Source organism: Schistocerca serialis, chromosome 2 (genome assembly GCF_023864345.2).
Source record: "Schistocerca serialis cubense isolate TAMUIC-IGC-003099 chromosome 2, iqSchSeri2.2, whole genome shotgun sequence".
Taxonomy (NCBI): domain Eukaryota; kingdom Metazoa; phylum Arthropoda; class Insecta; order Orthoptera; family Acrididae; genus Schistocerca; species Schistocerca serialis.
In genome coordinates, this window is record NC_064639.1 from 537,329,908 (window position 1) to 537,355,578 (window position 25,671).

The 25,671-nt window shown below is 39.2% G+C and overlaps 1 protein-coding gene across 1 annotated transcript in view; it reads right to left on the bottom strand.

Annotated features, from left to right (window-relative positions):
• Nucleotides 1–25,671, bottom strand: part of LOC126457511 (DNA-directed RNA polymerase, mitochondrial) — a 293,196-nt gene that overhangs the window by 49,736 nt on the left and 217,789 nt on the right. The window contains exons 18-19 of the mRNA XM_050093848.1: nucleotides 18,044–18,289; nucleotides 4,334–4,493 (exon numbers count right to left, since the gene is read on the bottom strand). Coding sequence (XP_049949805.1) covers nucleotides 4,334–4,493; nucleotides 18,044–18,289 — 406 coding nt within the window. The remainder of the gene's footprint in view (nucleotides 1–4,333; nucleotides 4,494–18,043; nucleotides 18,290–25,671) is intronic.

Consider the following 25,671-nt stretch of genomic DNA (forward strand, 5'->3'; position numbering starts at 1 on the left):
GAGGTCTGCACATGCCCTGATAGCAGAGGGTATTAAAGCACCACTCCTGCGATGGGGAGGTGTGCCAGCCACAGATGAAAACCACCCAGCAGATTAACAATGAGGGTCAGTGTGCTGGCCAACTTGGATGTTGTTTTTAGATGGTTTCCCACATTCCACTATGTGCATACCAGGCTGGTACCCACAAACTGTCTCAATAAGACGATTCACAAAATTTAGAAGAAACTTTCACTCACTTTCACATGAATAACACTACATGTAAACAGTCAGGGTACACATATTCCATTCCAGGAATGGCGACAGGAAGGGCACCAGTACACCCCTTAAATTAATCACGCCAAATCCGTTCACAACTGTGTCAATCCTGCATCAATGTGGGTCAAAGTCGCAAGAAAAAGAAGTTATAGAGAGAGCTTTGCAATTTAGCTCTTCATGTTCACAGACCACCAGCAAGATGAGTCAGCAACTTGCCAAACTATGAGGTTCATTCAAATGAAACCTGCTCAGTGCATCTAGCTTTGCCTTACAAGTAAGTTGACACCACGTAACTGGGGGTATGGTGGCATCATCTATTGGTAGAGAGACTGATGCGTGTACAAAGTTTGATAATGCATAGCGCCAGTGTGGTTCCACACCGAAGAGAAGATGGTCTCACAAGTTATCATCCACTACTGAACATGTAGGCGAGTAAGCACGAACAATGAGGAGTGATTTGATTTTTGGTAGTGAAGTGAGTTTGAGGCAGTGAAATGTATCGTCAGTTGAAGGCTGTGTACAACGAGTACAGTCTGAGTCGTTCAAGTGTTGTGGAATGGCGCGAACGATTCCTTGAGGGGTGCGAGTTGCTGGAAGACAATGCTTGTCCTGGACAGGCTCATCATGTCATTACACTGGAAATGGCTGCGGAAATGAATGCTTTAGTCCTGGACAACTGCTGAATCATTGAGGATGAGGTCCATTGGTTACTGGGCATTAGCGTGGGCACCGCCCACACCATAATGCATCAACACTTGAACCTTAAAAATATCTGTGTGCAGTGGGTTCCCCACCAACTGACCGCCGAACAGTGCAATACTCGAATGGTGCTGTCTTTGAGTCATCTCCAACATTATCATGAGGAGGAATACGGCTTTCTGTCACTTATTGTCACAGGTGACGAAACGTGGTGTCGCCATTTTGAACTGAAAAGCAAGCATCAGAGCAAGCAGTGGAAACATTTGACTTCACCACCTCCAAAAAATCAAAGGTTACACACACCAGTTCTGGTAAGGTCATGGTGTCCTTTTTTTGACCACAAGGTGCCACTGCTTGTCGAGTTCCTGGAACGGGGAACCACCATCAATGCCCAGCGTTATCAAGCCACTTTAGACAAGCCATCAAGTCGAAATGCCGAGGCATGTTGGCCAGTGGCATTATCCTCCTGCATGATAATGCTCTCCCACACACGGCCAATGCGGTGAAGACGACATTGCAACAGTTTCACAGGGAAATGCTGGAACATCCACTGCACAGTCCTGACCTTTCACTGTGTGGCTTCCATGTGTTTGGACCTCTAAAACAAGCTATTCACAGACATCGATTTGCAGCAGTCGATGAAGTGTGTGACTGGGTCCAGACCTGGATCTGACAGCAGCCTACTAGCATCTTCAAGGATGGAATCGACCGGCTAGTGTGGCAATGGGATAAATAAGCCAACCGTTTTTGCGACTATTTCTGAGTATGAGTACTGTGTATAAATACCTTTTTGAGCTAATAAAATCATTACTGTTACTTTACACTAGCAACTGGGTTTCGTTTGAATGCTCCACAATAGTGAATTTCTATGTCATGCTTCTCACAGTAATGTCTGTAGCACCAAGAATATGACAATAAAGACTAACTGTGCAATTAAGTGGAAAAAGATGGATGAATAACGGGCTTGTGGGATAGGATCCCAAAGAACTGCACCTCTTGAAGACTGTGATGTAACAGTGAGCTACCAATGGTGGAGATGATGGAGAGCTCTGTTAGTGCAACCTCCATGCAATGATAAACATTTGGATAAAGGAATCACTATAGCCACCGTGGTGAGCAGTGTAGCAACTGTCCAGAAAGCAGAGCTTTCATGATGCAAATGTGGTCACACGAATGGTAAACAATCACTTGCAGAAAGTGGGTCTATAATCCAATATTTCTTTGCCACATTTACACTCAACAGCAATTTGCTAGACACAAGTCTACAAAATAGAGCACATTTGAGAACTGATCTAAACCAGTAGCAATCAGTGGGGAGAATCATTTTTGTCTAGGAAAAAATGATAGTTCTGTTTATGTTCATAGGCATACTGACGACCAGGAGTACCTCTTACATGTTTGCACTCTCCAGTCTAGAGCAACACAAGTAATCTTAGTTCTCAGCAATGAGTTACACATCACAGTTACCTCTGGCATTTATCCAGCAACCAGTGATGAGTGGTTTATATATCATTGATGTTATCTCTTCTCTTTTATGACATTGTAAAAGGACACCTTGTGTGATCTGGTATTCCAGCAAACAGAACAATATGGATCATTCTATGCACTATAATATTTCTAAGAATGAAAATCTCCTTTATAAGACTCACCTTGGATGTCGTAAACAGGTATCTGGAAAACACAGATTTCTCTGCTTGTCCATAAAATCCAGAGTTCTACAGACAAAGGCACCAGATTGATGCTATGCTCCTTGACTTCTGGAAGGCATTGAATACAGTTCCACACAGCTGTTTAGTGAATTCAAGCTTGCCAAGTATGGATCCAGATTTGTGACTGGATTCAAGATTGAATTCAATATTTTATTCAGACCAGGAATCTACAGATGTAAAGGTAATTTCTGAAGTACCCCAAGGCAGTCTTCATGGCCTTTACTGTTTACGATATAAACAAATGATCTATGGATAACACTGTAAGTCCCACACAGTTTTTTGCAGATGATGCTGTTGTCTATGGGAAAGTTGTAATGCTAGGAGACTGTAGTGAAATGCACGAAGCCTTGAAGAGGATCAACAATTGCTGTAGGGACTGTCAGCTGACTGTAAATAAAAGGTTCTTGAATACTACCTCTCAGTCTGGTACCCACACCAAGTAGGATTAACAAAGGAGATGGAGAAGATCCAACAAAGAGCAGCATGTTTTGTAATGGGATCATTTAGTAAGTGCGAGATGTTAAATATATTCCAGTGGCAGTCACTACAAGAGTTGCCTTTTGTATCACTGAGATGATTACCGTTAAAATTTCAGGAGCATACATTCAAAGATGATTCCCTTACATCTTGTAAATTGACCACTATGAGAAAATCAGAGAAATTAGAGCCCAGGGCTGGGAGAAAAATATAAGTACCCTAGGTACCATCCATCACACTCTGTAAGATGGCTTGCAGAGCATAGTTGTTGAGGTAGATTGAGATTACCACAGGGGCAATAAAACACACAGTGTACCCCTTCTGTCCTGAGCCTTTAGATCTCTATGACTCAAACCCACTCAGCACATGTAGAACCTTAGCTGGATGGTGTATGGCATCTAACATATTATTAAGAAGTGTTCTATACAAGTGCACATCTTTATTCTTGCATCAATAAATCTTTCAAATGTCAAGAGGACCCCATTTCAATCATTATCACATACCATCTACTTCATGCATATCAACTTGGGAACATACAGGCACATTCCTACCATCAGTTTATCAATGCATCTCAATCATATAACAACATACCGGTATCAATGACATTTTACAAAAATGCAGAACCACTTCTGAGCAATTGTCTCAAAAATTAGTGCAAAGATCTACGAAGATGCAAGAACTACAAAAACTTGTTTGCAGCACAAGTAATCATGATTATTATAAATATTGTCTATGACTAGGGGATGTAGGTATGATCATTCCATTATAGATATTGGTGTATAGATGTAAATATTAAGCAAGCATAGTAAATAGGCAACATCTGTTCGATATGCCTGGGAATGCAGCTTTTCTAATATTTTGTTGCGTCCCTTTACAACTTCTCTAAACACAAACTGAATACAGCATATTAATATCAGATAACTGTAAATATACCCTACAGTAGTGGATTTTGTTAATTTATACCAAGCTTGATCCACAGCCTACAACGTTCTCTTTCTCCAAAGGAATATGGGACATGATCTATCTATAAATGAATGATTCACGGTAAGAATATTTGTTTTGCTTGTTAATTATTCATATCACCTAACCAATTTAACATTTTTGCATGTTTATTTGCAATTTTTCTTCTCATTTGCATGCAAATTTCATCTAACAACTCAATGTAATGTAAATTTAAATTTTTTGAAACTCACCTTTCAGCTGGCGTGCTATCTGCAACCTTGCACCAAATCTGGTGACTCCATAAACTGTTGTCATAACAGTCTGTTTGATCACTTTTCTTTGCACAAATCCTTCCAACACCTGGGCAATTTTAACATTATTCTGTGCATCTTTTGCTCTTTCCCTTTCCACCTGAAATTTGAAATTTTATTTAGACAAATAATAATGGGCAAAACATGAACAGGCAGTTGACACTTTTAAGGGGGGTGCCTATAAATTGGTTACTGTCTACTAATTAACTGCAGTCTTTAAAAATTAAATGCAGAGGTTAGCTTTAATGAACCCTATTACCTTCTTCTGCTACCCTAACAAAATTTAGTAATTTGGTCACATGGCTGGTGTAGTTTACTAGACATCTAAGTTTACTTTAACCCAACAATTTGGCTGTTTCTTGCACTGAATTAACGACCACTGTGTTGGTTATATCTGCCACTGTGGTGCTGTTGCAGCAGGGATTAGAGTGGGCCACTAGCTGCTCCCACTCATGTAATTCTTCGCATGCCTCGCCATGCTTTCTTACGGTGCGGCATAATTTGATGCATTTTACTGCACTTTTCTCAAATCCCATGACTGTTGCAATTGTAATTTGCCAACAATTCGAAGCTTTGTGCAACAGCAACACGTATTATGAAAATAAGCATATTACTTTTGAATCATTTTGGTAGGATTTTAGTGGGGGAACCAATGCATAGACTTTTGTTGTACAATATTCACTTAGAAATTACTTCTCATATGGTACAATTCCAAACAAGATATTACACATAGTGCAATATCGCACTCTTCGCAACAAATAGGTTTATCTTCTTATTTTATTTCCCTTGACATATGTTTTGCTGCAGCACACTTGACAGGGTCTTGTTGGTGCTTGTTTCTTCTCACTAGAAGGAATATGTTTAGGAAAAGCGTCTTCCAATCGTTGTGAGGCTGAAATTTGGCAAAGGTGACTCACTTTTATTTGTTGAGAGGAAGAATTAACAAGTGCACTACATTTTTCAAGTAAACTTTCAAAAAGCTTAATTCAGGAATCAAGTCTCCCAAATTTTCTGAGTTTCTTGTACAGAAAGTATGAATTTAGAGCTGCAACATCCATCACATGGCAAAATGTTATATTTTCAGGGATGATTCCGTGTTGCTGTATAATTTTTCATGAAATGGTCATCTATGTCGGTGTCATCCATTCTGTCAATGTATTTCAAGATAATTTATGACTTTGTTGTCACTGTTTTCTTCTTCTGAGTTTGTTGTAGTTGGTCACTGTAAATAGTTGACAACATGTAAATACTTTTCCTTATCTCATCATTGCATTGCCATCAATTTCCCTTTGCAACAAGTCTTAACTTCACCATTCTTGAGTTTTGTCTCCCTCAAAGCAGCTGGCATTTCCTTTCTGTTACTGATGACTATGCCAATGCCATCAGTGCTTTGCGACAACAAAATAAAATAAGTGGGGACTTGTATAAAATTTGCCAATAAAAATGTTATACCCTTACGCTCTTTTTCCGGCTTTTTCTGCAGATGGTCAACCACTGATTTCAACTTGCATAATTTAGCAGGAATAACAGACTATCTTGAATAAAAACTTTTGTTCTTAAAGTGAAGAAGCTTCAACAGACAACTAAATCTACTTTATGATATTAGTTTTTGGAAAATTGGTGTTTGCACAATTTATTTCCTTGTATAATACATTTCAAAATATCTTGTAGGAATAACATCACAAACAAGGATATAATTCTATATTTGCTTGTTGATTCCCCTTCGTACATATACGATTGTTGTTTCGGAGTGTCCACATATCAAACTACAAACTGTTCAGCAAATTTGCTCATCTCATTAGTTTTCATTATTAACAACCCATGATCAAAAACGAATGTGAAAATTTGGTTGATCTGCAAAATGAATTTTTCCAGCTGGTGTACCTGTAAATGCAAATGTACTCCTATCTGCACTACAATTAACAGACCCTGTTCTTGTACAACCAATGTCAGCAGTCAGCATTTTTATGATGTCACCTTCCCCACTTGACATTTCTGTACCACTGTCACTACAGCTTTCATCATCATTAACTTCACCACTGCTTGAAAAGCTTTTACTAGATTATTCATTACCACTTTAATAATCTTTAAATAGCCCACCATGCACTGATGAGGATAATACATACTTTGACATGTTTACTCCTGTGTACTACCCAATGAAGTACTTGTTTCAGACAATAGAAAAGCCAGAGCCACATGTGAGGTATCACCGCAACCCTTGTGGCTGATAAACAAATCTTGAAAACATTTTGTAGTTACTGTCAGTCCAGGCATCATTCATAGAGCACGCAGTACATTGCTGCCAGTTGGCTCAAACTCATTTCGGACAGCATGCGTAGTGAAGCACTGGGCTTGCCCGAGTCCAGCTCGTAGAGCACAGAGGCAGTGCACTTGGATTCTGAGCACGATCATGGGGTTATTCCCTACAGCTTAGGAAAGCATGTTTCTTTAGCAACAGGTACACAATGTGTCGAATTTAGTGTGCTTTCTGTAGAGTGTATGCACCAAATGGAAAGAGCTTAGTGAAGAACAGTACAAACTATTTATGTTATGTCAGCAATATATTAGTAAAAATTAGCAACATAAAAGAAAACCATACATTGATTGGATGAAGGTTCATTGTTTGTCCTCTCCAATCAAAAATGACTTGACACCTATGGAGATCTCTTATTTATTACTTCCTTGCAGATGTGATACAGCATTATTGCCATTATTTGAATAGACAGTTCATATAGTCCAAAATAGTAAAAGGGATGCCAGAGACTCTTACTCTTAATAACACAAAAAGACAGCTGTCACAGAACAATGCACTTCCTAGTGGCACACAATGAATTACTCTGGCATTAGGCTGGGTAATTCCTGTGATTACAGCTGAAAGAAGTTGGAAAACACTTAGGTACCATTTTTATTAGTTGTCAGTCTTCCAATGAGTTTGACACAGTCTACCATGAATTTTGCTCTTGTGCCAATCTCTTCATATCACAGTATCAATTGCAGCCTGTATCCTCAACTTTTTTTTTATGTACTGGTATTCCAATCTATGTCTTTCCCTGCAGTTTTTACCCTCCACAGCTGCCTCTAGTACCATGATAGTTATCCCCGGGTCTTGTAACACATTTCCAGTCATCCTGTCCCATTTTCCTCTCAGTGTTTTCCATATTTTCCTTTCCTCACCTGTTCTGTAGAGACACAGAAAGCAGACAAGCACAGTCAAAGCCGGTATACCTGACCAAAAGTCATCAATAGTATCAAATATAGGCTTTGATTTGAGGAAGATATTTCTGAGAATGTACATCTGAAGCATAGTATTGTGTAGAAGTGAATCATGGGTTGTAAGAGCACAGACAAAGAAGAGAATCAACACATCTGAGTTGTGATGCTATACACAGATGTTGAAAATTTGTTGGAGTGATGAGATAAGGAATGAGGAGGTTCTCTGCAGAATCTCTGAGAATGTACATCTGGAGCATAGGTTTCTGTAGTAGTGAATCACATGTTGTAGGAACACCAGTAAAGCAGAGAATCAAAGCATTTGAGTTGTGAACCTGTAGACAGATGCTGAAAATGTTCTGTAGAGAATCTCCTCATTCCTTATCTCAGCACTCCAACAAATTTATGTTTTGATTTCTTCACTTTTTCCAGCAGCCATTTTGTCTCAACATTCCTGCATTTTCTATTTATTTCATTCCTAAGTGACTTATACTGCTCTATTCCTGTCCTTTCCTCAACTTTTTTAACTTCCTTGTTTCACTGATCAACTGAAGAATTTATGCTGTTATCCAAGGTTCCTTTGCAGTTACATTACTTGTATCTATCTTTGTCTGTCCAACCACTGTGATTGTCCTTTCTAAAAATGTCCATTCCTCTTCTACTCAACTGCCTACTGTGGTATTCATCATCACAGTATCTACAGCCTTAGAGAACTTCAAACACATCTCATCATTCCTCAGTACTTCATTATCCTGCTTCTTTGATCATGATTTTTCCAGATGATTCTCATAGACTTCAGTCTACTTTTCATCCTTACTAAATTGTGATCTGAGTCTATATCTTCTCCTGCATACGTCTTACAATCCAGTATCTGATACTGGAGTCTGTCTGATGATGATTTAATCCAGCTGAAATCTTTCTGTGTCTCCAGGCCTTTTCTCAAGTATACCTTCTCCCTTGTGATTTTTGAACAGTGTATTCACGATTACTAGCTGACAGTATTATGAAAAGACTAGATTGCTGTTCACCATATAGCAAAGATATTGAGTCACAGATAGGCACAACAAAAAGGCTGTGAAATAAGGAAGCTTTCTGCCTAAAAGGCCCTCTTCCAAATTTGACAACTCACTTTGAAGCAACTTAGCAGTTTTGTGTCCTGTTCCATCTGCATACTGAGCCTCAATACATGCCCTAATTTCTCTTCTCTTCTGAACCTAGCACTGAATCTCTCAATTTGTTTGATGTCAGTTGACATGTCACCTAACGCATGACAGTACTCTAGAGTTGGTCTTATATGTGATTACCTTTACAGAATGCATTCCACTTTCTAAGAGCACTTCTGGCAAATCTAAGGTTTCTGCCTACTTTCTCACCAACTACTTTTACAAGTTCATCCAATTTAAAATGAAAATGTGACTAGATCCAAAAGTTTAACAATATATTTATAAATGGATACCCTCAATCTCTTTTTTATGGGTATTATGCTGCATTTATCCATATTTCAAAGACAGCTGCAACGATGTAGAAATTTTGTTTATTTCTGTATTTCCTTACAATTGTGCAACAAAAATCATTGCCAGCATTCCCTGGGGCATCCTTGATGCTATTTTGATTTCCATTGAACATTCACCATCAAGTATAATGTAATGAGCCCTATCAGTTGTAAATTCTTTGAGCAAATTTTATGCTTGTGAAGATTCAGCATATGACTGTAGTGGTTATTGGTCACCAATATGCTACAGAGTGAAACAACCCTCAGAAATCTAAGAGGAAAGAATATACCTGTTCATCTGCACCTACTACACGAGAGACAGTGCGTCTTAATAATACAAGCTACGTTTCCCACAATGGAGATGCCTTATTCATTTTGAAACTACTTTACAATAAAAGAGTGCTTATTTCAGACTTCTCTTTTGTGAGCATGTGTAGCAATAAAACTTGCCATGGTAGTATCATCAAACATGAATATATTTTTAAATGCTGAATTTTAATATTTTTGTTTCCTATTTAGTCTGTTCAGTATCAGCACAATATCTATCTTTGTGTGTGTGTGTGTGTGTGTGTGTGTGTGTGTGAGAGAGAGAGAGAGAGAGAGAGAGAGAGAGAGAGAGAGAGAGAGAGAGAGAGACTGAGATTGAGATTGGATCCTTCACTGTAGTCAACTCTTCATCAAGATCCTGCAACAGCCACAATCCCTACCCCTACCCATTCATGGACCTAGCCTTTAGAAAGACGAAAGACAAAAGAAGTAAAGAAATTAGAAGCACCAAACACATTGTAAATACCAACATCACACATCACAACAAAAGTAAACATGGCTTCAAAAGCTTGCTATGCCCAAAGCTAAAATATTTATGGGAATGAAAACATATAAGACCTTTATCTGTATTTCTCTCTACTCATATAACAGAGTTGGTATGACTTTCCCTGTACCCATTATGCACATTCTCAAACAGGAACACTTCATTAGCTACCTCATTAATGTTAAAAAGTTATCTATTGCATGAACAAAACTAGAGAAAGATGTACTGCAAAGCATAGACAAAAGTGAAGAGTCCTGGAAGCAGTTGATTTCAGTTGACAAACTAATTTACAATAATGTAGCATAAAAGCTGAGAGGCATATTGATAACAGGTTTACATTCTGGTTCACTATATCTGAAGATAACTGTATTTACTGCACAATGTAATAAAATGACAAGCATTTTAATCATACACTCTCTAAAACACCACACATACCCAAATACACCACAAAGCAATTATATAAATGTGACAGAAATCAGTTGATGTGGTGCACATGTATGGATGGACAAATGATTACATTTTCAGAAAAATTAGATGATTTATTCAAGAAAAAGAGCTTCACAAACTGAGCAAGTCAGTAATGCATTGGGCAACCTCTGCCCCTTATGCAAGCAGTTATTAATCTTGGCATTCATTCACAGAGTTGTTGGATGTCCTCATGATGGATATCATGCTAAATTCTGTCCAACTGGCACGTTAGATCATCAAAATACCGAGCTGGTTGGGTGGCCCTGCCCATGTTACTCCTAACATTCTCAGTTGGGGAGAGATCCAGTGACTAGCTGGCCGAGGTAGGGTTTGGCAAGCACCAAGACAAGCAGTACAAAATCTCACTGTGAGTAGGCAAGCATTATCTTGCTGAAATTAAAGATTGAGATGGCTTGCCCTGAAGGGCACCGTCATGTGGCGTAGAATATTGTTGACAAAAATGGTTCAAATGGCTCTGAGCACTATGGGACTCAACTGCTGTGGTCATAAGTCCCCTAGAACTTAGAACTACTTAAACCTAACTAACCTAAGGACAGCACACAACACCCAGCCATCACGAGGCAGAGAAAATCCCTGACCCCGCCGGGAATCGAACCCGGGAACCCGGGCGTGGGAAACGAGAACGCTACCGCACGACCACGAGATGCGGGCTATTGTTGACATATTGCTGTGCTGTAAGGGTGCCATGAATGACAAACAAAGGAGTCCTGCTAATAAAAGAAATGGAACCCCACCCCATCACTCCTAGTTATCGGGCTGTGGGTGACACACAGGCTGGTATCCCACCACTGTCCTGGGCATCTGCAGACAACCTCTGAGCTGGGCATCTGCAGACACATTTTCGATTTGGAATCTCATTGACTGGAGTCTTACTTCAAATTGAGCCCCAATGACCAGTTTAATTGTTCTTTGCTCTCTCAGCAATTTAACTGTAGCGTACCTCTACATTATTTAACTCACATTTTCAGAAAGTAGTGTAAAGATTAAATTGTTATTTCAGAAACTTTGCATTGTTGTTTTTGTTTACACACAGTTGCGTGTAGGCCAAATTTGAAGAGTCATATTTTCGTGTTTATCTGTAATTTAACTGACTTATTCTTAATAAACTATTACATTTTATCTTGAGTGAAAAGTGCTTGACTTGCCGTAGAATTGTTAGGTCAGGGCTTTGGTGTGACGGGTGCTGTAGTTTTTTCCATGTGGGTGACTGTAGTGGCGTGGGAATAGGGGAAATAAATGAGACTCATCAGTGGTTTTGTAGGATATGTAGTAGAGGTAGGAAGATACTAGAACAGGAGGGGAAAATTGCCACCCTTTAGGCTGAGTTAGACAAGGCCATGGGAGATCTTGACGGGTTAGAGAGGGAGAAGGGTGAAAAGAGGTGGGAAGTGGCAACAGGCAACAGGAGGAACAGGCCTAGACCTTTGTCTGACAGGTTCGTGGTGAATGTGGAAAACAGATTTGACCTGTTGCTTCAGTTAGAAGCTGGTGAGCCTCAAGCAGTTGCAGGTGTAGACAGGGCACAACAAACTTTCAGGAGCAAATTGAAGAGTAAGAATGTAGGGAAATCAGTAAAGAGAAAAAAAGGGTTGTTGTTAGGTAGTTCGCATGGAAGAGGTGTTGGCCAAGTTTTGCAGGATGAACTACGATCAGAATACCAGCTAACCAATTTTTTTAAACCTAGTGCTGGTCTGGTGCAGGTGACAGAGGATTTAGGATCACTTTGCAAAGATTTCACTAAGTAAGACACCGTGGTTATAGTGGGTGGGCCAGGTAATAGTATTGACAGTGATCCTGGGTACAGTATAGAGTGTGACCTGGCAAGAATTGCATCAGCATCGAAGCATACTAGTGTTGAGTTCTTGGGCACCATGACCGACCTCATTTTAACTCTTCTGTCAGGAGAGTTAATTTGGAGTTGGAACGGCTGCTTATGTCAGGTGCAGGGTCACACATTGGTGCGGTTGCTGTCGATTCTCTCAATAGGTGGGATTATACTAGGCATGACCTTCACCTCAAAAGGAAAGGGAAGGGTAAACTGGCTAGGAAAATACCAGGAAAGTTAAAGGGGGGAGGCACTGTCATTAGTGATAAAATGCCAGTGGTTATAGGGTTCAGAAAATGCCCTTTTTTAGGGTAGGGAGGACAGAAAGAAACATGTTTTAAGAGAGGTTAGGATTGAGACAAAGGTTCAGTTTGAGAAAGAAACCAAAAAACATAATTCTAGATTTTTACTTCAGCATAAACAGCTATTGGTTAAGAATTTTCAACAATCAGCAGAAATTTAACACTGTCCAATTTTAACTCAGTCAGTGTGAAATGCCAGCTATCTTTATTCCATCAAACTATTCGAGGACTGAGATATAAAATTAATGAATTAATTATCTGCATAGATGAATCAAAGTCCTCAAACCCAGCTGACATAATCTGCCTCTCTAAACATCATGTGACCACTGGTATAGAACTTTTAAGTGTTACAGGATTTAGATTAGCGTCTCACTTTTGTATATCAGAAATGGAGGAAGGAGGAGATGCCACATTCATCAGGAACTGTCATAAATTTAAGAACATACACATTCATAAATTTTGCCTAGAACAGCAGTAGTAACACGATCATTCAACTTAATTCCCACTGTAAAGTTCCCCACAAGGGTAGCCAACTGCTCACAAACAGCCATTGATAATATCTTATTAGAGAAATCCAATGAACAAAATTATATTACAAAAACAATAGTCAATGGCCACTCAGACCATGACACGCAGTTCCTTCTATTAAATGTGAATACTGAACAGGATATAAAATCTGTTGAATCTGAGCTCAAGAGGGTAATCAATAAGTCAAAAATTGATTATTTCATGACACTCCTCAGAGACATTCACTGGAGTGACGTTTACAGTGCCAATGGCATGAATGAAAAATATAGCACTTTTGCTAATAGAGTGCTTACCTTATTTGAACACTGTTTTCCCCCAAAACTAACTAAGGTTAGAGCAAAGTCTACAAAGAAGCCATGGATTCCTCAAGGAATAGAAGTATCTTGTAAAATGAAAAGAAAACTGTATCTGTCAATCCGAAACATTTCTGATGTTGATGCTATAGCACATAACAAGAAATACTGCAAAATATTAAAGACTGTACAATGGGCATCAAAGCAAATGTATTACAAGGAAAAGATAGTGATATCAGATAATGAAATAAAGACAATATGGGATATAGTGAAGGAGGAGACTGGTAGAACTAGACATGAAGACGGGCAAATAGCATTAAGAGTAAATGATACATTGGTGACAGATGTGTACAATGTTGCAGAACTTTTTAACAAACTTTTTATAACTGTTACTGAAATGATGGAGTTGTCAGGTTCTGTAGAAGCTGCCATGGGATACCTCAGACCAGACATTTAAAGTACCTTCCATAATATGAATGTGATCCTCACTACCCCAGCATAAGTAATGTCCACCATAAAATCTTTAAAATCAAAAACATCTAGGGGGTATTATGAAATATCAACAAAGCTAATTAAAAATGTGATTCTAAGTTACGTAACATATTAAGCTATATGTGTAACTGACCTTTAATAGTGGAATATTTCCTGAATGGTTGAAATATGCTGAAGTTAAGCCACTATTTAAGAAGGGAGATAAAGAAATAGCGTCAAATTTCTGTCCAATTTCACTTTTGCCAGTATTCTCAAAAATTTAGAAAAGGTAATGTATGATCGGCTTTATAACCATCTTACCACAAATAATATACTGTCAAAGTCACAGTTTGTATTTCTAAAGGGTTCTGATATTGAGAAGGCCATCTACATTTACAGTGAAAATGTGCTTAATTCATTAGACAAAAAATTGCAGGCAACTGGTATATTTTGTGATCTTTCAAAGGCATTTGACTGTGTGAATCACAATATCCTTTTAAGTAAATTAGAATATTATGGTGTAACAGGAAATGCTACAAAATGGTTCAAACCTTACATCTCTGGCAGGAAACAAAGGGTGTTATTAGAGAAGAGCCATGTATTAAGCTATCAGGCATCATCCAACTGGGAACTAAGTACATGCAGGGTCCCACAAGGTTCCATCTTAGGGCCCTTACCTTTTCTTGTGTATATCAATGACCTTTCATCAGTAACATTACCAGATGCCAAGTTCGTTTTGTTTGTCGATGATACAAACATTGCAATAAATAGCAAATCAAGAGCAGCCTTAGAAAGATTGGCTAATAAAATATTTGTGAACATTAATCAATGGGTCCTAGCCAATTATTAGTCACTAAACTTTGAAACAACACACTACATGCAATTCAGAACTTGTAAGGGGTGTCCCAAGAGTATATGCCTAGCATACAATGGCAAGCAGATAGAAGCAGTGGGCAGTGTTAAATTCTTGGGATTAGAGCTTGATAATAAATTCAACCCCCCCCCCCCCCCCCCCCATGAACCATGGACCTTGCCGTTGGTGGGGAGGCTTGCGTGCCTCAGCGATACAGATAGCCGTACCGTAGGTGCAACCACAACGGAGGGGTATCTGTTGAGAGGCCAGCCAAACGTGTGGTTCCTGAAGAGGGGCAGCAGCCTTTTCAGTAGTTGCAAGGGCAACAGTCTGGATGATTGACTGATCTGGCATTGTAACAATAACCAAAATGGCCTTGCTGTGCTGGTACTGCGAACGGCTGAAAGCAAGGGGAAACTACAGCCGTAATTTTTCCCGAGGGCATGCAGCTTTACTGTATGATTACATGATGATGGCGTCCTATTGGGTAAAATATTCCAGAGGTAAAATAGTCCCCCATTCGGATCTCCGGGCGGGGACTACTCAAGAGGATGTCGTTATCAGGAGAAAGAAAACTGGCGTTCTACGGATCGGAGCGTGGAATGTCAGATCCCTTAATCGGGCAGGTAGCTTAGAAAATTTAAAAAGGGAAATGGATAGGTTAAAGTTAGATATAGTGGGAATCAGTGAAGTTCGGTGGCAGGAGGAACAAGACTTCTGGTCAGGTGACTACAGGGTTATAAACACAAAATCAAATAGGGGTAATGCAGGAGTAGGTTTAATAATGAATAGGAAAATAGGAATGCGGGTAAGCTACTACAAACAGCATAGTGAACGCATTACTGTGGCCAAGATAGATACGAAGCCCATGCCTACTACAGCAGTACAAGTTTATATGCCAACTAGCTCTGCAGATGACGAAGAAATTGAAGAAATGTATGATGAAATAAAAGAAATTATTCAGATAGTGAAGGGAGACGAAAATTTAATAGTCATGGGTGACTGGAATTCGAGTGTAGGAAAAGGGAGAGAAGGAAACGTAGTAGGTGAATATGGATTGGGGCTAAGAAATGAAAGAGGAAGCCGCATGGTAGAATTTTGCACAGAGCACAACATAATCATAGCTAACACTTGGTTTAAGAACCATGAAAGAAGGTTGTATACATGGAAGAACCCTGGAGATACTAAAAGGTATCAGATAGATTATATAATGGTAAGACAGAGATTTAGGAACCAGGTTTTAAATTGTAAGACATTTCCAGGGGCAGATGTGGACTCTGACCACAATCTATTGGTTATGACCTGTAGATTAAAACTGAAGAAACTGCAAAAAGGTGGGAATTTAAGGAGATGGGACCAGGATAAACTGAAAGAACCAGACGTTGTACAGAGTTTCAGGGAGAGCCTAAGGGAACAATTGACAGGAATGGGGGAAAGAAATACAGTAGAAGAAGAATGGGTAGCTTCGAGGGATGAAGTAGTGAAGGCAGCAGAGGATCAAGTAGGTAAAAAGACGAGGACTAGTAGAAATCCTTGGGTAACAGAAGAAATATTGAATTTAATTGATGAAAGGAGAAAATATAAAAATGCAGTAAATGAAGCAGGCAAAAAGGAATACAAACGTCTCAAAAATGAGATTGACAGGAAGTGCAAAATGGCTAAGCAGGGATGGCTAGCGGTCATATGTAAGGTTGTAGAGACTTATCTCACTAGGGGTAAGATAGATAATGCCAACAGGAAAATTAAAGAGACCTTTGGAGATAAGAGAACGACTTGTATGAATATCAAGAGCTCAGATGGAAACCCAGTTCTAAGCAAAGAAGGGAAAGCAGAAAGGTGGAAGGAGTATATAGAGGGTCTATACAAGGGCGATGTACTTGAGGACAATATTATGGAAATGGAAGAGGATGTAGATGAAGATGAAGTGGGAGATACGATACTGCGTAAAGAGTTTGACAGAGCTCTGAAAGACATGAGTCGAAACAAGGCCCCGGGAGTAGACAACATTCCATTGGAACTACTGACGGCCTTGGGAGAGCCAGTCCTGACAAAACTCTACCATCTGGTGTGCAAAATGTATGAAACAGGCGAAATACCCTCAGACTTCAAGAAGAATATAATAATTCCAATCCCAAAGAAAGCAGGTGTTGGGAGATGTGAAAATTACCGAACAATCAGTTTAATAAGCCACAGGTGCAAAATACTAACACGAATTCTTTACAGACGAATGGAAAAACTAGTAGAAGCCGACCTCGGGGAAGATCAGTTTGGATTCCGTAGAAACACTGGAACACGTGAGGCAATACTGACCTTACGACTTATCTTAGAAGAAAGATTAAGGAAAGGCAAACCTACGTTTCTAGCATTTGTAGACTTAGAGAAAGCTTTTGACAATGTTGACTGGAATACTCTCTTTCAAACTCTAAAGGTGGCAGGGGCAAAATACAGGGAGCGGCAGGCTATTTACAATTTGTACAGAAACCAGATGGCAGTTATAAGAGTCGAGGGACATGAAAGGGAAGCTGTGGTTGGGAAGGGAGTAAGACAGGGTTGTAGTCTCTCCCCGATGTTATTCAATCTGTATATTGAGCAAGCAGTAAAGGAAACAAAAGAAAAATTCGGAGCAGGTATTGGAGGGCAGCGTGGAGGGTAAAAATCGTAGAGGGAGACCAAGAGATGAATACAGTAAGCAGATTCAGAAGGATGTAGGTTGCAGTAGGTACTGGGAGATGAAGAGGCTTGCACAGGATAGAGTAGTATGGAGAGCTGCATCAAACCAGTCTCAGGACTGAAGACCACAACAACAACAACAACAACAACAACAACAATAAATTCAACTGGGAGGAGCACACCACAGAACAGCTGAAGTATCTTAACAAGTCTCTATTTACAATGCGAATTGTGTCAGACATAGGAGATATAAAAATGAAAAAGCTGGCATACTATGCTTACTTTCATTCCATAATGTCATATGGGACTATTTTTTGGGGTAATTCATCAAGCCAAGCTAAAGTTTTCCGGGCACAAAAATGTGCAATAAGAGTTATATGTGGTGTGAAGTCAAGAACATCCTGCAGAAACCTGTTTAGGGAACTAGGGATACTAACTACTGCTTCCCAATATAAGGAGAAATATCAAACTGCCAGATCTGTCTCTCTAAACTTAGCTACGTCCCATAATCTAAGTGTGTGGATAATAATAATCCAGTCCATATGAAAGCAATAATATTTCTTTTTTTTTTTCTCAAGAGGGCATTACAACTCAAACTGCTTGTGGTGACAGAGTTGCCTTATGCAGATGCTTGCACTTACAAGAAATGTACATCCTCCAAACAGAGTAAGTTACAATATTTACAAGCCGAAAATAATACACTTACCAGTTGAGCTACACATTCATAAACATCCTGTGGTCGCTGTGCAGGACTGAGATTTACACTTTCAGCCCCAGCAGTGTCTCGACCAAGTGCAGCATAATGTTGTAGTCCATTGCAGGAACCATCTTGGTGCACAGGAAAGTGGCAGATGTATTTCTCTGGATCAGGAGAGCGGACAGCTTTTGCTATTTCCATACAACAAGCCAATGTTTGCCATGGTTCTTCTGACTCAGCCCACCACATGCGACCCTGTTACAATTACAATTACTTGCAAGTCACCAACTATAATGTTTAAATACAAAAAATAAAACTATTAAACAGGCTTGGAAAATCATTTCACAAAAAAATAGCATCAACAACAATCCAATCAACAGCATTCGTGTAATGTGATTCCTGCACTTTCTAGATTGAATAATGCCAGTCTAAAAATGTTACACTTTCTTGTCAACAATAAAAACTAACAATGTACAGGGGCCAACAAGACCATAAAAATGCAATGGATCCAACAAATACATTCTGCAACAAGTTAAAATAGGAGTTATATGTAGTATAGTTTCTGCGTAAATAAAAAAAGCAGTCGGTTATAAGGCCTTTAAGTTAGAATGTAGACAGCATACACAATAATGAAGTTTCTTGTATTACCTGCATATACAGGATGTTCTGAAGCTATTTGTTTAAGTTAGTACAGGAGGTAGAAAACATCAAAACAAATATGTTTCCAAAAGAAACATATGGTTTTGGAAACAAATTTGTAATGTTAGTGAACATTTTGTTAGTGGTGCTTATGTAAGTTGTGCTGGTGATACTAACAGGAAATGTATATCGCTCTGTGTACATGGATGGTTGGCTCTGAGCTCTGCTTGGAAACATGCTGATTCATTATAAGCATCACTGCCTCGTGACAATAGCTGTGACTTCCTTGTAAGCACACAAATGCAGTTTCAATCATTACTGCCTTGTGACAATAACAGTGAACATGGAGCAGTTTATATACACTGAAATGGCTGACATGGATCTAGTATCTGGGTATGAATGGAAATGAATGAGCTGCAGTGAGAGAGTACTGACAGTGTTTTTACAACCGACAAGTTCCAAAATACAAAAAATGTTCACATCACCTGCTATGGGAAACAGTCTTCCATGCAAGTATGCATGATACAGGGAGGGATCGAACAGCACAAACTCCCAAAATGGAAGACAAAAACATGACATATGAAGGCTGTTTCAATATCCACAATTTGCATGTTTGCCCACATGTGAATCCACAAGGTACATGACTTCACACTGGTTTGATGTGTGAGCCGACATTCTCAGTGATAGGTTGACTGGACCACACATTCTCCCACTTTGGCTCAATGGGCAGAGATATTGCATCTTTGTGGAATATGTGTTGCCAGAACTGCTAGAGAATGTACTGCTGAATTTTATATGAAGGATGTACTTCAGTATGGTGGGACACCAGCCCATTTCAGCATTGCTGTGAGGAAGCATTTGATAGCCGTTTTAAGGACTTGATGGATCAGCCAATGTGGCTCTATGGCTTGGCCACCCAGGTCGCCTTATCTCAAATGTCTGAATTTCTTCCTCTGTGGGTAAATAAAGCAGCTGGCGTATGAAACTGTTGTGGAAACAGAAGAAGACCTTGTCGCTAGAACTGGTGCCACTGCTGGCACCACTGTGGACATGCCACAAATCTTCAGACAGACATGACAATCAATGGTCCGACGATGTACTGCGTGCGTACAGGACAATGGTAGCGCATTCAAGCAGTTCCTGTGAATGCCACTTCTGTAATTATCATGCTAAAATAACTTATGTGCAAATCATCCCTAGCATCAGAAATCGCTATCAGGGACCGGATATCCCATAACTAAATATAATTGTTTTTATGTTCTCTGCCTCCTGTATTAATTTGAACACATAGCTTCGTAACACCCCGTATAACAGCATGGCTGGATGATGTTATCAGCGCACGGTGAAAACAAAAACTCTAAACATACAAACAGGGATACTGTACATTTCACACGAAACACCACTGACACCCAGGATATAATGAACCAGTATAAGCTCAATTCGTGTTACGTATACAAATACGTTCCTTCTCCATCATCATCATCATCATCATCATCATCACCACCACTGTTGTTTTCCAAATCCCATTTCCCGTTTGTGGAATTTCCACGCATAGTAAATAATAATGTAGTGTTGTCAAAGACATCACAGTATGAACTTACATAATGCACAGTTAAAACATTAGTTCTATCTTTTGCAACAGAGATATGATCCTCATCACAAGATATTTTATAAGTAGCTTAAGATTTTGGACATATTGCACTAAGCATCAACATTTTAATATGTGGGCACAAGTTACAAACACCAACTTGTTTTTCTATTTTGGATTGTCTGGATGGAGTGTGGTTCTTTCTGTGGATGTAAGGTTAGTTTACTTGTTGAGGGATCTGGGGAATGATGGTGAGGCAAGGTTTGAGGTTAAGAAATTCTGGAAAGTTAACAGTGGGTGATTTGGGGGCAGTGGGGGTGGATCTCATTAGCATTATTGTAAATTTTATGCAAGTTTCTTAAATTAAAATCCTGTTTGACCCGTTTCCATCAGCAAGAAGGAAAGATGATCAGGATTTTGGGTGATCCAAGGAGTACTGGAATTGTAGCCCTCCATACCATGATTCCAGTGTCCTACTGCTCCATCACATTGCTCAGCATTGTTTCTCCAAGCGTGAGAAGTCTAAATGTATGTAGTGTGGGCATGTTGCTTCACTTGCTGACCGTAGTGAAATCTTCCAATATGGCTATCACATCTATGCAAACACTTTATGAGCACCAGCATTATAATAAAGGACAGTGTTCTCAAGTTTGCACTGTAGAGTTTACACAACACACTCAGCATCCTAAATCTTCAGATCTAGTTATAAATTAAGACAGTAATCCTAACAAGATTGACAAAATTTGAATGCCAACTGCCATTTAGAATTTTCACCTCCACTGTCTGCCCCCCCCCCCCCCCCAAAAAAAAAATTTCCCACTCACGTTTTTTTCACAGGCAATATTTCTTTTTCACAGTCATTATTACCAGGCTTATTTTCTCAATGATGATCAGATTTCTCTGTCATGATTTAGATGACCCATGCCAGGAGTTTTTACTGCATCTGAGGTAATTAAAAAGATGTGGATATAATTCTGCAGCTTAAATCCCACTGAAACCTTCAGTGTAGCCTAAATTTTTTCAAGTCTTTCAAACTTGTTGTTGTTGTGGTCTTCAGTCCTGAGACTGGTTTGATGCAGCTCTCCATGCTACTCTATCCTGTGCAAGCTTCTTCATCTCCCAGTACCTACTGCAACCTACATCCTTCTGAATCTGCTTAGTGTATTCATCTCTTGGTCTCCCTCTACGATTTTTACCCTCCACGCTGCCCTCCAATACTAAATTTGTGATCCCTTGATGCCTCAGAACATGTCCTACCAACCGATCCCTTCTTCTGGTCAAGTTGTGCCACAAACTTCTCTTCTCCCCAATCCTATTCAATACTTCCTCATTAGTTATGTGATCTACCCATCTAATCTTCAGCATTCTTCTGTAGCACCACATTTCGAAAGCTTCTATTCTCTTCTTGTCCAAACTATTTATTGTCCATGTTTCACTTCCATACATGGCTACACTCCATACAAATACTTTCAGAAACGACTTCCTGACACTTAAGTCTAGACTCGACGTTAACAAAATTCTCTTCTTCAGAAACGATTTCCTTACCATTGCCAGTCTACATCTTATATCCTCTCTACTTCGACCATCATCAGTTATTTTACTCCCTAAATAGCAAAACTCCTTTACTACTTTAAGTATCTCATTTCCTAATCTAATTCCCTCAGCATCACCCGATTTAATTTGACTACATTCCATTATCCTCGTTTTGCTTTTGTTGATGTTCATCTTATATCCTCCTTTCAAGACACTGTCCATTCCGTTCAACTGCTCTTCCAAGTCCTTTGCTGTCTCTGACAGAATTACAATGTCATCGGCGAACCTCAAAGTTTTTACTGCTTCTCCATGAATTTTAATACCTACTCCGAATTTTTCTTTTGCTTCCTTTACTGCTTGCTCAATATACAGATTGAATAACATCGGGGAGAGGCTACAACCCTGTCTCACTCCTTTCCCAACCACTGCTTCCCTTTCATGCCCCTCGACTCTTAGAACTGCCCTCTGGTTTCTGTACAAATTGTAAATAGCCTTTCGCTCCCTGTATTTTACCCCTACTACCTTCAGAATTTGAAAGAGAGTATTCCAGTTAACATTGTCAAAAGCTTTCTATAAGTCTACAAATGCTAGAAACATAGGTTTGCCTTTCCTTAACCTTTATTCTAAGATAAGTTGTAAGGTTAGTATTGCCTCACATGTTCCAACATTTCTGCAGAATCCAAACTGATCTTCCCCGAGGTCCGCTTCTACTAGTTTTTCCATTCGTCTGTAAAGAATTCGTGTTAGTATTTTTGCAGCTGTGACTTATTAAACTGATAGTTCGGTAATTTTCACATCTGTCAACACCTGCTTTCTTTGGGATTGGAATTATTATATTCTTCTTGAAGTCTGAGTGTATTTCACCTGTCTCATACATCTTGCTCACCAGATGGTAGAGTTTTGTCATGAGTGGCTCTCCCAAGGCCATCAGTAGTTCTAATGGAATGTTGTCTACTCCCGGAGCCTTGTTTCGACTCAGGTCTTTCAGTGCTCTGTCAAACTCTTCACGCAGTATCTTATCTCCCATTTCGTCTTCATCTACATCCTCTTCCATTTCCATAATATTGTCCTCAAGCACATCGCCCTTGTATAAACCCTCTATATACTCCTTCCACCTTTCTGCCTTCCCTTCTTTGCTTAGAACTGGGTTGCCTTCTGAGCTCTTGATATTCATACAAGTCATTCTCTTATCTCCAAAGGTCTCTTTAATTTTCCTGTAGGCAGTATCTATCTTACCCCTAGTGAGACAAGCCTCTACATCCTTACATTTGTCCTCTAGCCATCCCTGCTTAGCCATTTTGCACTTCCTGTCGATCTCATTTTTGAGACGTTTGTATTCCTTTTTGCCTGCTTCATTTACTGCATTTTTATATTTTCTCCTTTCATCAATTAAATTCAATATTTCTTCTGTTACCCAAGGATTTCTATTAGCCCTCGTCTTTTTACCTACTTGATCCTCTGCTGCCTTCACTACTTCATCCCTCAGAGCTACCCATTCTTCTTCTACTGTATTTCTTTCCCCCATTCCTGTCAATTGTTCCCTTATGCTCTCCCTGAAACTCTCTACAACCTCTGGTTCTTTCAGTTTATCCAGGTCCCAACTCCTTAAATTCCCACCTTTTTGCAGTTTCTTCAGTTTCAATCTGCAGTTCATAACCAATAGATTGTGGCCAGAATCCACATCTGCCCCTGGAAATGTATTACAATTTAAAACCTGGTTCCTAAATCTCTGTCTTACCATTATATAATCTATCTGATACCTTTTAGTATCTCCAGGATTCTTCCAGGTATACAACCTTTCTTTATGATTCTTGAACCAAGTGTTAGCTATGATTAAGTCATGCTCTGTGCAAAATTCTACAAACTTCTATTTCTACTTCTACTTCAAACTTAGTTCAGTTTAAATGATGTCATAAAAACCGAGCAAACAGGTTATACGCCAGAGGGTGATTGAAATGGTCCTCCTTAGTCAGAGTGCACTGTCTGTAATGACAATCAAGAAGTTGAAAGTCATGGACACACATTCATTATCACACATAAAAACACTGACAAAAATAAATCTAATGGATGCTTATCTGCAACTCCTGCTGATGTGAAATTTCATGAGTTCATGATCATTAACACACTTTATGGTCTGTATGGATACATGTGTCTATTGTTTGTAGTAGTGGTTGACCTGATCACATTCTACCGATTCATGCAACAACTGATACAGGCCATTCCATCTTGAGTTAACTATTTTGAATATATGATTCACAATGGGCAAAGGTGCAAAAACATTTGGAAATTTTGCAACAAATCATTCAGATCTAACAGTCATTCATGTTATCATCAATTTGACATATATTGCAGGATACAGGCCTCATCCAAACATTACCAAGCATTGCAGTCTGCAGCTACACCCATCACTGCTGCCCTGCATATTTTCTGACATGTACCCACCTTCCATGAGGTTGTCGTTTGCATCTTTGTAAATCTCTTGTAATCCACCAAATAATTTCCTTTGTTGATCTATCAATCACTCACCTGGCTATATGGCCAAATCACGTATACTTCATTCTCATTACAATAATAGTTATGTATATCACTGTAGTCCTTAGGAATTTTTACTCTAGTGATTCCCAGTGGGTATCTAACCAATGTTCACTGAGCTCTCCTTTGTTTTTGAATGGTTTTGCATTAAAAGAGCGTGTCTCACTGCCATAAATTAAAACTGGTCATGCACACTGATCATAAACTTTTCATTTTAGGCACATCAGTGGTTCATTTTAAAAGTTATAGTTGGTTAACAAAAATTACTCCAGGTCACTTACTTCATCATGATGAAGTAAGTCTGCACTACACACAAAACATTACAGTGTCATCAGCAAAACAAAAGTGTTTCGGATAATATCCCATTAATTCAGATTCCTTCATTTTTCCAGTTTAAGCATCTGAAATCTTCCCCTAAGGTTACTGAGAATAGTTTTGGTGATATGAAATCTAATTGGCTGACACTCTTTCAAATGTGAATTTCTGATTATTCTACTGAAGTCTAATAGTAGCTCTAGCAGTGACATGTGAATTCTTCGGCATATAAACAATGTAAGTTGAATCTGTGGCTTGTTTCTTAAGGGCTGCAACTATAGATTTTGTTGAAACCGAACCAAAAGCTTTTATCAAAGTCTGCAAATCACAGGTGAAGTGGTAATTCATACTTATTGCTTTGATATACGATTTTGTTTGTGGCTTACAAATAGTCAATTGGGCTATATCTGTTTTCTATGCTCAGGTTCTTTCTTTGTCTGATTTCATGATGTAACCTACATAAAAGTTAGTTTTCTGAATAGGATTTAAATATCTGGGCTGCATCATTAATATGAAGGTACTCTGCCATAAGCAATATGTAACTCACCCATTCCCTATAACCTTCATGAATTGCAATCTTTTATGGGGACGATTGGGGACAATCATCCCAACTGCAGTGACCTCACCCACCTGCTGATTTACTAGTCACCAACCGGAAAGCAGCAGTACAAAACAGAAGAAAGTAGCAACGCTCTATGCCCTTTTCAGAAAATTATTCTACAGGGAAGGGATTCATGTTAGCTGGTGACATGATGCAGTGTGCCATATGAGACATACTGCCTATTAAAATTTGAACAGCACAGATCATCATCTTGCCTTCACATCCAAAAACCACTCTTTGAGTAGACAAGGGTCTGGCTGGCAAAATGATAAAAAACTATTCTTGAAATATATTCCACTGTAATATATTGATTAGTTTTTTCCTCTAATTACTTCCATTGAATTTTCACTGAATAGTGCTATAGTTTGCAGGTATTGCATGAGCTTCTGCAATCGTGTTTTCAGTGTGGATATCTGAGTACAACTCTCC